We start from the raw sequence: 15,519 nt of genomic DNA, 5'->3' as shown, positions 1-15,519 counted from the left end.
AGCATTCTCAGTAGGCATCTGAATCTTGCATTTAAGCCAAAACAGTAAGTAATGCAGGCAAGAAGCACAGAGAGCAATTGCTTACTGGTGACCAAAGGTAAGAAAGGTCAAACGTTTATTTCCTACGTTGCTCCTATGCGTGCAGCGCCCAGAATCTTTTAATTATATTTCATGGTCCTCTGAACTTGTACAAGGGCATAAAATATATTTATAGCTCACTTAAACTCTTAGTAATGAAACAGCCATCCTACGCAGGACCTCTGCTAATCAACTGAAGACTTTCTGTGCATTAACTTTAAAAATGTAAAAAAGTACTTGCTCCTTCTCCAGCTGAAATGCTTATCACAGTCTAAAGGCAACAACAAAGAAAAGCTATTTTCTTCTCAGGTAACAGTTTGAGTCTGTATCAGTTCACCTGTGATGTCTGAAGTACAATTTCACTGGCAATGCACATTCATTATAACTGTTATTATAGCACTTGAAGCTCTCAACCACACTGTGCCAAACACCAAAGAAACATATAATAAAGAGATCACCCCTCTCTAAAGGTTTTCCTGTCTAACTAGGTCATTTTCGCTTTTAGGCAACAACAAAAAAGGGGTAATCAAATAAAGAGGTCTCCACTTAACTAATCGTACTTGATGCAAATTCCTGATGAGCAGACTGAAAAGCTCCAAGTGTAATTATACACCTCACAACAAACCTACCTGGCACATCCTACACCAACCCTCCATGCTGGGAACCTGCTTTGAGATGAATTTTGGGGAAGATCAGCCAAACGTTACTTGTGTGTGAGGCTGAGATTAAGGAAAGGACTTGGTACTTTTTGACAGGACCAGCTGCCCTTGCTTTGCTTTTCCCCCCAGAAGCTGCTGGGCCCTGGCACACTGGAGTGAGCAGTGATGGCAGGGAGGGAGTCAGGCTGGCACCTTATGGGGTGGGGCCTTATGTTAGATTTTAAAGACTCCATTCAAGGCAGTCAAGGCAAAGCCAAACACCCCCATACTTAGGGATCCGAGAAAATTCAAGCTGCTGGTGAAACCTTAATTCAGCTCCCTGATGCATGTGCTTTATGATACAATCTTTAATTAGACTATGAGGAAATTAATAATTATTTCTGAGTGCAGGATTTGGCTGCTGTACAGTAAATAATGCACCACACTACCCAAGAAATGGTGATGATTCAGCAGACATCCTCTATCATGTGCCCTGCAAGAGGCAAGAGGCCTGGTGTAGGATCACATCAATGAAGAGTAAATATCAATAGTTTATTTGTGCCAGAGAGGGATGCACAAATTAAAATTCCACATCTCGGTTCTAGTCTTTTGCCTTCTGGCTTTTTCAATATGGACTATGCAAACATAAAAATATTTAGTGTTTCTTATCTGTTTCACACATGACCAAACAGAAGCTGAACTGTGCCTTTCAGGGACCTGGTGGTGACATGTCAGGCACCACCAGGAAGGCAAATAGGATGGTCTTCACAAGACCTGCAGCTTGACACAGTGAGGGGATAAGAGGAAAGCTGGGCTGACTTGGCTCAGCCATCTCATCTCCAACCTGACTGAAAACTGCATGGCAGACACAAAAGGCAAAGGATGCCAAATCCTGCAGAAACAAGAACAATTATATTCCTTTCAAAGAGCTCTTCAAGCTGGACAAAACTCAGCTTTGAAGCAGCCATGGCTTTTCAGAGCTGTGGCAAATGCACATTGACATGTAAAATACTGGCTGTATTTGTCATGGGTACAGCCAACTGCACAGCCTTCCTGTTCACTTGCAGATGTGAAGGAGGAGGATCAGTCTGTGCTTCAGCCAAAGCAGTCAGCACTGGAGGAGGAGGAACCCTACCTCTCTCATTATTACCTGTGAGCCAGAACTGGGGAGCAGACACAGACAAGTCCTTATTTACAGTGAACCAAGACAAACAGGATGCTCCACTTTGCCCCTAGATGTCACAAATAAAGCACAAAGCCAGGAAATTGAGGCTATACATTATTCTTGGCTATTTCCATCTAAGCCCTTGCCTTTCTTAATGACCTGGAGGGCAGGAGCAGAGCTGCAGGCATGGATGGGTGCCTCAGAAGAGAGCTGAAATCCTGCTCTCAGAAAAGTCAATTCCAGCCATTTCCTCCACAACAAGTTTACTACATGCTGCCACATGATACTTTTATTGGCATTCATTACTCCTTGAGGACTAATTTATTCATTTTTAGCAGCATTAAAACAAGGCTGCATTTTACAAGGGAATCGTTCTACTGCTGGGGTTGTAGGAAGACACTCAATTATCTCCAGTGCACTAAAAGCTGAATCCAGACTCAATACTAATCTTAAATTGTAACAAACATAATTTCCTCAAGCCTTGATTAACCCACAGGCTGATCCCCAGCTCACAGCTGTCTCAGGTTTTGGGAGGGAGGTTGGGAGTGTTGGGGTTTGTTTATTTTATCATTGCCACACAGCTTGGGAACCTGCAGAGCAGAGACAGTCACCACTGGGTACATTTCTTGCTAAACACTACTGCAAATGAAAACCAAAAGACTGAGTCCCCCCCATACTCACAGTAAGCTTGCTCCACTTTTGTGCATCTGATGTCTCTTTCACTTGGAGCTTCACTCCTGTTTAAGAACAGCTGGAGAGCCACAATTTAGCATTCATATTTAACTAGATATTTGTGGCATTCCAAAGTAAAATTAACAAGCTTGTTACCTCTCAACAGGCAAAAATACTGTATTATTCATTCCAAGCAACACACATAAAAGAACACAGCAATTCCTGAAATTTGGGCTTGCCACCTTTCAACTGAAATACACACACTATCTACAAACACAAACACATGCACACACACACACACACACACACACACACACACACACACACACAGAGACTCCCCCCCCATATATAAATTCCTTTATATATTTGACCCTCTACCTTTATCAGAGTCTCCAAGTCACTGAGTTTCAATGATTTCACACTCTTAACTCTGCTGCTTTGAAAAATACGTAGCGGGTGTAGTGAACAATGTGAAAATACACAGCTTGGAGATGCGGCTACGACAAATGGAAACGAGTTCCAGCAGTACATGCAAAAACAAAGCTAGGTAATCAGTAACGAGGTGCTGCACTGAGAAAAAATGAATCCTTTTTCTTCTCTCTACTAGTGGACAGCCTCACTGTTTCTCCACTGGGGCTGCTGCATGGGCTGCTCTCATGCTGGCCTTGGGGTGAAGTGTGTGCTGATGCTACCCTCTTGGTCAGCAGGAATCACTACTGAGCATTGTGGAACAGCTTCCTGCAAAAAGCTGCTTTCCCACAGCTTCCTGGAAAAGCAGTGGATTAGAAGGAGTTTTACTAAAGTCAAATCTTCAAAGCCCCTCAATCTTTTTGCCACATACTCTCCTAAAGATCCCAACCAAGCTGAAGTAAAACCCATTGTGTGTCCTACCTGCTTCACCCCCTCAGAGCACCTGATGCTGCACCCCTGTTTTGTAGTACCAGGCTGGGTTTTCTGATTTCTATTTTTCTTTACCGTAAAACAAATTCAGCTCATTGGTGTCTTGGCCAAATCTGCTGGTTTAATGAGAATGACTCAACACTACCTGGTTTCTTCAGAAATAGCTACGAACTGCTGGGTAAAATAAGGGTTTTCTTTCCCTCTAACATGACTGCTTTCAGAAAACACAAGAAATAGAATCAAAATACCCCAACATTACCTGGACAGGAAATGAAGCACTGGAAAAAGCTCTGCACACATTACACCATTTTAACTGTGCTTTTAAATACAAGAAACTGTGCTGGCCTGAAGGGAGAAAATTAAATGAGAATAGGAAAAGCGGGGGGAAGGGAAACATCCTTAAGCAGCTATAGAAAATACAAAGGTGAAATGTTCATCAGCAAAGGTATTCAGCCTCTTTCTACTACAAAAAGGGACTGGTTTTGAGTTTCCCTGTAAACAACCAATTCCCAGTCTGTTTTTCAGAGGCAGAGAGCACCATCAAACTCCCACTGGCACTGCTGGTACTCATTGCTACACTCTAAAACCCAGATCAACTCCTCTATTCACAACAGGTTACCGGACACCAAAAAATTCTTACACAGTTGACCCCATTTATACAAGTTGTTTGCAGACGTCCCTCATGATTTTGATCATTACTCCCACTTTGGAAGGGGTCTTGCACAGAAAAACCACACCTACCAATGACCAAAGAGCATTTAGAGCCAGTGCCTATTCCCTCTTAGGCTAGGGGTGCTGAAAACAGATATTTGGATAGATCTTGGTTGATAAACCCCCGTAAGGTATGATGTCTTTTACTGTCTTACCAGAAGAGGATCACTGTCTTATGAACTAGAGGGACTTGTGGTACTCCTGCACCTCACTCAACACCCAGGGACTTGAGCTCTGCTCCCATCTCTAGCACAAACCTATCACATGACCTTACACTCACCTCTTCCCTCCATAGTCCACTCCTCCAAACTAGGTATTTGTTTGTTTATTTTTGTTTTCAAACAAAGTCCTTCGACCATAGGTTGAGGCTCAGACAAGTAGGATGCCCTGCAGTGCATTACAGCACTTCTTGGCTCTATGGATATGCTACTTCAATGGCAATAATTAATAAAACAGAATCAACAGTTTGCTGCAAGCATTTCTGGTGAGAGAAAACAAAGTATTTTTAACATCTCAAATGAGAGCAGATACCTTGAAGTACTCAAAATAACCCAAGGTCCTATGTCAGGACATGCCACATATTTCAGTAGCATATTTTCCAGCTCATTGTGTTTGCTGATCTGTAAGCAGGGACAGTACCTTGCTGCTGGAGCCCTTCATGCTCCCATATACCCACAGCACCTCACTTGAACAGGGATGGGATTCTTGGCAAACATCAAGTTGGAGCAAAAATATCACCTCAAGAGTTGATTCAGAGCACCTACACTTCTTTGCTGCAAGAGCAGCCCAAGAAATCCTCTTATTTTCCTCTTAGGAAAATAAAACTTCAGCTGTTCATCTCCCATCCCCTGCCCTGACTTCCATCCTGCCATCTGGGAGTAAGGTTCTGAAGCCACTGAAGGCAACACCCAGCACCTGTGATAAAAGTTAGGCTGCTTGGCTGCTTACTCTGTGAAACCAGAAGTTTTCTAAGAGATTCATGCACTGTGTCCTGAATGTTAAAATAAACTCAGCTGACAGTTTCTTCTGAAATTACTATCTGGGCATCACCAATTTCTTGCAAAACATGCCTGTGTTATCCCCTATCTCGGAAGAGCAGGTGCTTTCTTTTATGTCCCCAAGCAGATGCACATTTCACTGTTCTCTGAGCACTCAGAGGCAGCCTTTTTTGAGTGCGCGACAAAACGTGGTGACAGCTGCTGAAACTGAGATGCCTGATGTGCCTTTTCCACCTAACCTGACTTCTGCAGGGATGAAGCAGCTCATCTCTTGGGGTGTGCAGGCCCTTGCAGGAGGCACCCCAGTGCAGTGCTCTCATCCCAGCCACTCCAACGTGGCTTTCCTTTCCACTCTCTTTTCTTTCAATAAAAGAGAATATCATGCCTATGCCATCTGTTAAGCAGAGTGCTGCACGTACATTGCAATATACCCTGCAGCATAGAACGGAGCCTTGCAGATTAAATGTGAAGAGAAGTGGCTGTAAGGGGAGAGAAAACTCCAGGTGCTGGAGCTGTTATAGGTGAGCCTAAGCATTTGCTTCCCCGAGGCAGCTACCTGTCAGGATTAATCTTGTCAGCCCAGGAATGCACCTCAGTAGACACCACACCCCATTCCAGGAACCCATAAATACCAAACAAGATGCACCACACATGAAAGCATCTCCTTTCTTCAGACCATGACTGTGGGGAGTGACAGCCCGACTAGCATCAATCCTGTCTTGTGCTGGGCTTTTCTTAAGGTGGTTCCTTGGGGGAAACAAGAAATGGAACAAGCATGAATGTTTGTTGCCTTCATCCTATGGAGGCCTCCAAGGGAACCCCCTTATTTGTTTCTCTGTCCTGGATCTGCCTGTGACTCTGCTTTTTTATTTCAGCTTAAATGAGGTTCTCTCTCTGTCTGTATTGTCCCCAAACCAACCCTAAGGGAAGGAAGTCCATGGGAGCCAAAGGAATCATCTTTGATGGCCTCTCTTGTAAGTATTTTTGATAATGCATCCCAGATGTAAAGCTGTGAGACAAATGGGCTTCTTCTGAATGATGCTGCGCAAGCACTGTGCAGAAAGAAGCACAAAACAATGGTGTTTTAAGTAGTGCAATTTTGCCAAAAAGGCTGCCCCTGGCCTGTCAGAGAAATGCAGTGCAGGTGATGAACACTCAGTGAAAGAGATTCACTCTCAGGTTCTTTTCCTCCTATTCCTTTGTCACGTCACTAGAAAAAATGATCAAACATCTTCTTGCCCTTAAGTCCTCCATCTAACTCGGTCTCCCTGACTCTACTAGCCTTTTGCTCAGGAGCTGAAATATTCTAGGTCCATTCATTCTTTTCCATTTCACACTGTTTCACAGTAGATGCTCAAATAGGAGACAGCAGGCAGCCAATGCAAGACCGATGTTAGGAAAGATAAACCTCAGGTGACCTACGGAAGCCATCCCACGTCTCCACCACATATTGTGAGAGACAGCTGAGCCTGTTGTCCCATGGAGTGCTGGGAGTCCTGCTGCCTCCCATCTGCCCAAGGATGCCCCAGAGGTCAGTGCTCTCCCACAGTGCTGAGCCTATGGCCAAGGCCACCAACCGAGGCCACACAACACAGTTTCAGGGCAGAGTCCTGGCCTGGGGAGTCACCACAAGAAAGAGTGCTCCCAGGCAATTAGGGGTTTCTGGATCAAAAGCAATACATTTGAAGTCCTAACTCGAATTCCCGGCCCTTAGGAGCAGCCAGTGCTGAAGCCAGGGGCAGTGGGAGGCAGCCAACTTGTGGAGCACAGCCTGGCACTGCTGGAGCAACACTGCTCACTCCAGAAGTGCTCCCTTCCACAACCTCTGAAACAAAGAATTTATTTCTAAACACAGCAGCACATCCACATTTTAAGGCACAACTAGTCCCTGCTTCCCTGTTTCTACGTAAACAGTATCTTTTAGACAGCACCTCACCAAACCCACACCATGCGATGCCTCCAAGAAACACCCACAGCTGAGAGCAGTGGCCGAGGACACTGGAAGTGTGGAGCAGTGCTTTTGGGACAAAATTTGGGGACATTTGGGGACACAGGCACTGCAGCCCCTGCAGCCCAGATAACCCTTGATTGTGGTCTTATGTCAATCATTTTCTGCACAGAGAAGTCCCGCATCTCTCAGAATAGATCTTTTGGTGCATGGGCCACCAAATTCAGATACTTTAAAATTTCAGGTCATCAAGGCTTGGTTCATGTTATCATCAGTTGAGAAAATACCTGCAAAATTTGGTTTCAGGTCTGGATTTTGTAGTCCAGGTTTAAAATCATCAGGGTAGAAGAGAGCTCTGCCTGCTGGGCTAACTCCACAACCTCCTTATCAGCTTCCTTAAGCATTCACAGTATATATGGATGTAAATAAAAATAATTATATATGGCTCTCTCAAACAGTGCTTTTAGGGGCTGCAGCTCTAGGTATTGAGGCTTATATAACTCAGCTCCTCTGACAAAGACACATTTGGTTGAACTTTAAACAAGGGACCTTTAGAAATCTGTAAAATTTTAACCATCAGTGTGTAACAGCTTCTAGGACGTTTCCCACCTTGTAACATTTAAAACAATGATTCATCTTTATAAGAAATATGTAACTGTCTGAAACTAACTCTCAAATAATGTTAATTATCTTCATAGTCTGAGTTTCTGCATATGCAGTTTCCAGCTACCAAGACTGGACATTATGAAAGCTTTTACATGACATCAGCTTTCCAATGGCCATCCAGTTAAAAACCACAAATTCTTTAATCTGCATTTGATTGTCACAGCTTAAAAATCACAGAATTTATGAGAGCTACAAATCATTTTTAGACTGTGCAGTGTGGACTACAAGCCAAGGTTTTTTGTTTTGGCTTGTTGATATTTCCTGAAAACATGAAACAATTCTGAAAGGACAGATTTCCTGGCTCACAGCTAAAGGTCAGCAGTCACACAGGGACTGCTTGCTAAGTGTACCAAAAGGAAAGATTGGCGCAACATCGCAGTATTATTAAAAAGTGATTTAAGTGGGGGAAAAGGGAGAAAACAGGGAGACAGACACGGATTAGACTCTCAACAAGTGAGCTTTCACCAAGATTAGAAAAGCAGCCCTGTTCCTTGCTGCTTGCAGGCCCTCACTGTCACTCCAAGCACCACTTGCTCTTGCTCCCTCTTTCCACCCCTCTGCAGCCCATGCTGCCATCCCCAGCTGCACAGCCTTGGAACTGCTCTGATCTGGCACCACAAATCCCTTCTACAGCCTTTCCAGCATAGTCCAGAAGATTTTCCAGGCTCACTGCTGCAACAGATTATGGAAGTACAAGTTTCACTTGTACTGGGAAGGACAGGAGTTCAGAAGTCCCACGACTGTGAGCAACACTGACATGCAGTTGTATGACATGCAAAAAAAAAAAAGCTCATTGTCCACAGGAATCTCCCCCAGACCTGAGCAAGTTTGTAACTCACTCTCAGCACAACTGAAGAGCCAAAGCCCTGTTCTGCAGCTGTCAGAGGAGGCACCGCCAGCTCACATCTGTATCCTGAACCACTGCTTGGACAAAGCTCCTTGTCAATGTGTTTAATTTTGTAATAACAGATACCAAAACTTTCTGGTTCACTGACAAGATATCAGTTCGAAAAGAAGCACGTTCTGAAATCAATGTCGAAGCACCTTTAAAACAATATTTAGTACCAGTCTCAACACTGTACCCAGCTCCCTTTAAGACCCCTAGTTTGTTTTAATTTTTATTGTTTTTCTTTCTAAGTATAGGGTATATACAATTTTCCACGCAAATAAATGCCAACCAAAACCAACCTAGCAGCCTCTGCAGGTCTCTGCTACAAGCTTTGCTCCCAGGTAACTACATTTCCCTCCTTGCCTGACAAGAGCCCTGGGACATTAGAATTAACAAAGAATTTGTGCCTATAATCCTGGTAATGAAATACCTCTACTCTGACCACAACATCCTCCCTAGCACTGAGTTATCAAAAGCATATGCTCCTATCACTCATGGCCTGCTTCTCACGCTTTTTCTTTTTTTTAATTAAAACCAGTTGGTTGTAGAGCAAAGTGCTACCTTTTCAGTTAAAAGGTTAACAGCAAGTCTGTGATCACATGTATAGCTTGAAACTGATGTCCCCAAATTCTGCTAACTACAGTAACATAAAGCAAAACAACAAAAGTGCTAGTAAGCAGCTAAGCAATACCGTGGGCTGTTTAAATTTAGCCCTGGCAGATCCCGGAGGAAGGGCATCTCAGAAGCCATGTGTCCTCTGCTATGCAGAGAGAGCACTCAGACCGTAGGATCTTATTCCACATACCTCACTTTTGAATATACAGCTATACCTATTGCATGTCATCTGTATCTCACACATGTATTTTCTCTAAAAATACTTTGTATGACATAAAGGACATTCTGCTCTTGGCCACAAAATGTTTGTCCCAAAAGCAGCCAAGGAGACTGAAACAACAGACTCTGTAATTCCTTGCAACAGGACAAAGCTGCAGCTCAGAGCAGAGGCACACTGGCAATTTAGGGCTTTACAGACCACAAACTGCAAGGATGAATTATTCTCCAAAGCAAAATGTTGACCACAAGCATGAAGAGGCAGATTGCTGTAGCCTTGCTATTTTCTATCTGGAGCGTGGGGAATTTACAAGTAGAGACTATTGCCATGATCAGCAGTGAGATTACACGCGCAAGATTTGCTGTGATGAATCCAAAAATAAGACAGCTCCAGGCCTGAAGTTCAGTGTGCCACACCTGCTAGCAGAGAATATATGAATAATCTGATCTCCAGGCTACAAATACTTTGAGAAAGGATTGGACATCCCCATCCAGTGGAGCCTCTCCCACTACATGCTCCTCAGGCCAAATGAAATCACTGATGTGAAGACAAGCTGTGCATTGATACCTCTGCAACCCCAAAAGCTGCACTCCAGGCTGCTGCTAAGGAAATCCAGCAAACCCAGGCATCCAGTGCCAGCAAGACTAGAACTCATCAATCTGACATAAAAAATCTCCTTTACTGAACAGCACTACCTGCAAAAAGTCTTGTTAACTGTGAGAACTGTAACATTTACTGGAAGCTAGGGTAGTTTCTATGGCATTGTTTCAGGAGCTGAGGTGATCCCATTGCCCCATCACTAGAACTCCCTCAGTTGTAAACCATTTATGCAGTAGCTAAAGAAAAAATAACAGTACTACTTATAGGTAAAGTCATGCTTGAAACTGAGACACAATATAATTTTTTTTATCATGTCTTGCATAAATTATAAACTCTGTATTGATTGCAAGGGTAGTTAAGCAAACTAAAAGGGTATAATGGGAGCAGGAGACATCTTCCTGGCCTGTGGGCTCAAGTGAGGTTGTTCCCACTGCAAAACACCCAATGATCTGTACATTATGGTCTGTAAAAGTAATACTTGGCTAATTGAACACTTACTTCATTTGATATGTAAAAGAAACTTGGGTATGCACCACAGAAATGAAACTCTATCTTTGTAAAATACTGGAGAATAAAACCAAATAAAACCAAAATAAAAATAAAACCTAATAAAATAAAATAAAATAAAATACCAGCAAGTAAAAACAAGCAGCTCTAACTGACACCTCAACACAAGCATCCCCCCTTCATATGCTTGGTTTTGCTTAATATTACTCTTATTGCTGCTATTATTATTAATCCACCAAAATATCACACTCAGACTAAACCAGTTCTTCACTAGGCAATTTCTGCTTGTTAATATAATCCCCAAAGCTTCCATCAAATTTTGCACTCTCCTACATGCCAGATGCAGAACTCTGCTCTTTTGAGTGTCTGTGGCAAAAATAAAGAGCAGATATAGCAGCCAGTGCTGTGACAGGGAGTGGAAAGAGAGGGTGCCAAGCCTGGAGGGGTTCTGCACTACCCCCTGCGAAGGGCTGGATTTCAGAGGTCAGGGAGTGCTCAGCTGCAGCTACAAGTCCCATTCAGACATCAGTCTGAGAAACCACCATTGTAAGGCTCTTTTGAAAATCCTGATTATCACCTTTTAAGGCGGGTAAAAATCAATTAATTTTGAGCTTATAAAGAAATGCCTTTGCTGTGGTCAACCTTGGCCACACCGTCACAATGCCTTTTGCAGAGACATACTGCCTTTTCTTCCTATTTAGTATAAAAGCACTTCATCTTGGTTATCAGCTCCCTGAAGGTCAGGCTTATTTCTTTAGGTCTATTATTTACTACTTGAATTTCCAGTTCCACCTTTCTGGCTATTACAGCTTCTTTCCCTGACTCCTTTTCACGGTAACTCCATATGATGACTGTTGATAAAGTTAGGAGGGCCATGATTCTAAATGTCTGACCTTCTTCAAAATCTGGTAATGGATACAGTTTCTGAATCACAGGTCATCTCAATTTTGCCAGTAAACCATTTATTTCCAGTGGCCTTCAGACCTCGAGGCTTACTGTGCACTGCAAAATGGATTTTTCAGGGAACAATAAAAGTAAGAGAGCCATCCTTAGCCTTTGCTTAGCACGTTAAGAGGGATACTGTACTTTGAAGAGAATGTTTGTCCACAACATCTTATGCACCACATCTTATGCACCACAGTCTCTAAGACCATCCCTACTCTCTAACATTTCTGGATGTTTGTATGAAGCTGACAGCTGTAAGCATCTAAGACGACCTAACCTCCTTTTCACTTCCAAGCCCTGTTGGAGAACTGAGCAGTGACTGGAACTTGAGCAGAGGGAACCAGGCAGGTTTTACTTACTGTCAAAGCTTCTGTGCTGTGCTGTTAGGGTTGCCTGCACAGAGCGACCAGCCTCTTTCATCATGGCTTCAAATTCACTTCGGCTTTTGTTTGCAAAGTTCTCCTCCATCTCGCTGGTGCAGCAGGTGTAGCCTTGTGGGCAGATCCGCAGGTGCTCCCCTAAAATGAGAGAAAATGCAGTTGAATGGACAAGTCTGGAAAAGGGAGGATTTCACCTCAATCTCAGCTTAAAAATATCCCAGCTCCCTAGTAAACTGGATCTGCTTCAGGTCTTTCTGTCAAATTTACCACCTAATTTGAGATCTCCTGCTTTAATATAGTGGTTGGTGTCAATGCAGGCATAAATTTTCTCACTGTTGACTGTGAGGAAAGGAAATCCAAGGAGAAAAGATTCATATATAGAGCAAGGAGAAGGGAAATACAAGTGTCTCCTGCTCAAAGTCAGTCCTAGAATCCATCTCTGCCGAGAATCCCAGAAGACATGGAAGTCTGATTAAATGACAGCTGTACTCATTAGACTTAGTATGTATATTAGCACAGCTGTTTGAAACTGCTTTGTCAAGAAAAAAAGAAACAACTCCGAAGTGCTGCCTGCTCAACGAAATCTATCTTGAGGAGGCATTTCCTTAACCAGAGAGGTGAGGCTAAGTGAGAAGTTTTCAAGAGACAGAGATGGGCTGAATGCCAGTGGAATTTGGTTGACTAATTCCCCTCCACATGTATTGATATTTTCAGTGAAAAATTTATCTCCCAGGAAGAGATGAGACCACCCCAAAAAAGGTTGCTATGACAATCACTGACTGAACATACCCTTTGCTATAAGGAAGGACAGGAAAGGTAAGAGGACTCAGCAGTCAAATTGAGAAATTCCCCAGTATGGAACTCCTCCTGCCCTCTGCAATTTCTTTACTGTGGAGAAGCAAGTGCTCGCATAGGCAGAGTCAGCAACATTTTAAAAATAATTGCCTAAGTTCTTGTGAGTCCTTACAAAGACATCCACCTGCAAACACACTCTAGGTTTCTCCTTACCCAAGCAGTAAGAATTTTTTTGAATGAAATGAAACATTTATTTGAAAAAATTCTTTAAAAAGTACCCCTCTTTTTCCAAGCATGTACTGAGATAAACCAATTACCAAGCAGTTACCATGTTTAAGGTAATTTGATTGGGATTGACAATGATTTTGCTGGCACTTTTACAGGACTGCTGTCTTAATGTAATAGCTGAGCCTAAACATCTTCAAAATGGTGTTTTATCTTGTGTGTCCCAACAGCATCAAATCCTGAACCTGGTGTTCCCATTATAGTCCTTAGTTATTTCCAGTGTATAAAGCCCTTTGCAAATGGATGGAAAGGGTCTGTGAAACTGGGCATGTGTCCTACCCTTTTGGAAGTTATCTCATTAGCAGGCTAAGAGCCATTGGAGTGTTCTGTAGCAGATGTATTTTAGGCAGAAGCCATTCAGGATGAGTTTGCATTTTGCTGGCCCTCAAATTCCTGCTCACAGCTGACCCTTGAGCAACCTCTGCAGGGTGTGGGGTGAGCCTGCCCTTGGAGAGCAGGCTACCATGGGCATCTGCACCACCAGTCTTCCTGCCTACGTGACAGGAATTGCTGCTCACCAGCTTGTGCAGGAGAAGAACTCCCATATCAGCCTTGTGCTGTGCTCCCAGATGAGAGTAGTGTCAGGGTGGAGTGTCCTAGGGGCTGCCATCTCCCATGGGACCCACTCCCTGTCCCCACGAGTGCCCAGGCACCACTGCCAAAGCAGCAGGAAAAGCAGCAACTTGCTTCAATATAAAAACTCTGAGTCAAATATAAATATCATGTGGCTCAATTCCTGCCACACCAAATGCAAGCTCAGTTCCAGGGCTTGCCTAAGCCTCTCCTTCCCTCACAGACTGGATTGTTCTGAGTCATTCCCAGGGCTCCTTTCTGTAGAGCCGCATTTATCTGTATGGCGTTAGGGCTGCTGATATGTGACAGACAGGCAGGAAAAGGGAGCTGTAATTTTTTGACAAGACATGGCTTTGATTCCTGTCACAGCAAATTAAAAACTTTTTTCTTGTCCGGCCTTTTCCATCCAATTTCTGCTGCCACCGGATTCTGGCAAGGACAGAAGTTTTGTGGACAGCAGTTTTACTGTGGGACGCATCCTTCCATGAGGGCCTCAGGGCCCTCAGGACAAAGTGAGGCCTTTACTGGGCCTGGCCTCTCTGAAAAGCCAATCAACAAAGAAATGGATCCCAAGAAATCCCAGTGCTTCCCAAAAGTGCCTTTCCCAGCTCAGTTGATGGTGATTTTTGCTGGTGAGGTCCTGCTCCTGCTCAGAGCCCTTTCCCTCACAGCATGGCACTCCCGCCATTTTTTCTGTGGGAGCCATTCCCCGCCGGGCCTGAGGGGGTCAGGCAAAGCCTCCAACAGCCCTTTACAAACGCCCTGCTTTGGGACACCAAGTCAAAGCAGTAGGAGCCCTGGGGATCTCCCATCTCCTGGCCTGCTGCCAGCAGGATTCAAGCAGGAGACCTACCTGAAACTGGGAGAGCAAACATGGATGTCCCTGCAAGGAGACGCGTTCACCACAGCTGCCTGCCAGGCAGGTTCCCTGCACAGGCTTTGGAAACGAAGCAGGGCAATGTGGGGATTGCCTCAGGACAGGCTGGGGAGGGAGAGCCCCACGCCTGAGCTCCGTGATGGACACTGAGGAGCAGCAGCGGTGTGAGGTGTGCTCATTAAAACGTGACATGTCCAGACAAACCCTGTGCGCTCCCAGCCTGGGCGAGGCACAGCGTGTTTGAGCAGGATGGCTGCAACCCAACACAAGCTGGGATAGCACAGCCGCCTTGCCATCCAGGGGAAGGGGACAGGGAAACAACAGGGGGAAAGTCACACCCATAGCTAAAGTTGCTTAATTTTATACAACTTTGTGAATTGAATACAGAATTTTTTCTGTATTCAATACAGAATTTTACAGAGCAGTTTCAATCCCTTTTGAAGTAGCATTTATCTTAGCTTTCTGCAGGTGTTTGTAAGGTACTCAGCAGGTGTTTGTGTGGTGCTCAGCACCACCACACTCTGTCTCAGTGGGAAGCGAAGTTTTCATCATTTATCTCTGTAACTCAAACTCAGCACACACAGAACAGTCTTACAGCACTGTGAATACGCTTTGCTTTCTTTGCTGTTTAACTTGACCCACCCTGGAAACATTCACTATTATTATTTAACCTTTTTCTATTGATACCAAAATAAATGTGCTCCAGACCGTATTTTGGTTCTCCTTATATTTCAAAGTCCCTTTGTTTGCCAACTTGAAATTTTCCTATTGCTGAAGCTTTCGCTATAAATATCTCTGGGTTCACTTGACAGAAGACATCTGCAGATACCTACAGAGAGCCAGAGGTGTTTTACGAGGAGTAAATCACCGCGATACAGTGTGCTCTCTCCCAGCTGCTGTGTCACACAAGTTCTCGCTGTATAGAGCTAGCCTGTTGCTCACCACTTGCTGGAGAGCACATGCTCCTGGCCCCTGGAACAGCTTTGCAGAAAGCAGACAGGCATGGCAGAAGACACACTGGCAGCAAAGAGAGGGCTGCTCAAATCTCCTTGAAGATGAC

General features: G+C 44.1%; 1 protein-coding gene across 3 annotated transcripts in view; it reads right to left on the bottom strand.

Moving 5' to 3' along the window:
• Positions 1 to 15,519, bottom strand: part of GPC1 (glypican 1) — a 252,754-nt gene that overhangs the window by 87,914 nt on the left and 149,321 nt on the right. For 2 of the 3 annotated variants that reach the window (XM_085069746.1, XM_085069743.1), the window contains one exon: positions 11,909 to 12,067. In XM_085069746.1, coding sequence (XP_084925872.1) covers positions 11,909 to 12,017 — 109 coding nt within the window. In that variant the 5' untranslated portion in view covers positions 12,018 to 12,067. Of the gene's footprint in view, positions 1 to 11,908; positions 12,068 to 14,435; positions 14,534 to 15,519 lie in introns of those variants that run through there. The other variant, XM_085069745.1, reaches the window with a different exon arrangement.

Source organism: Lichenostomus cassidix, chromosome 9 (assembly GCF_008360975.1).
Source record: "Lichenostomus cassidix isolate B80296 chromosome 9, HeHo_3.0, whole genome shotgun sequence".
Lineage (NCBI taxonomy): Eukaryota > Metazoa > Chordata > Aves > Passeriformes > Meliphagidae > Lichenostomus > Lichenostomus cassidix.
Note: the sequence above shows the minus strand (reverse complement) of the source record. Positions and strands in the feature narration are given on the sequence as shown.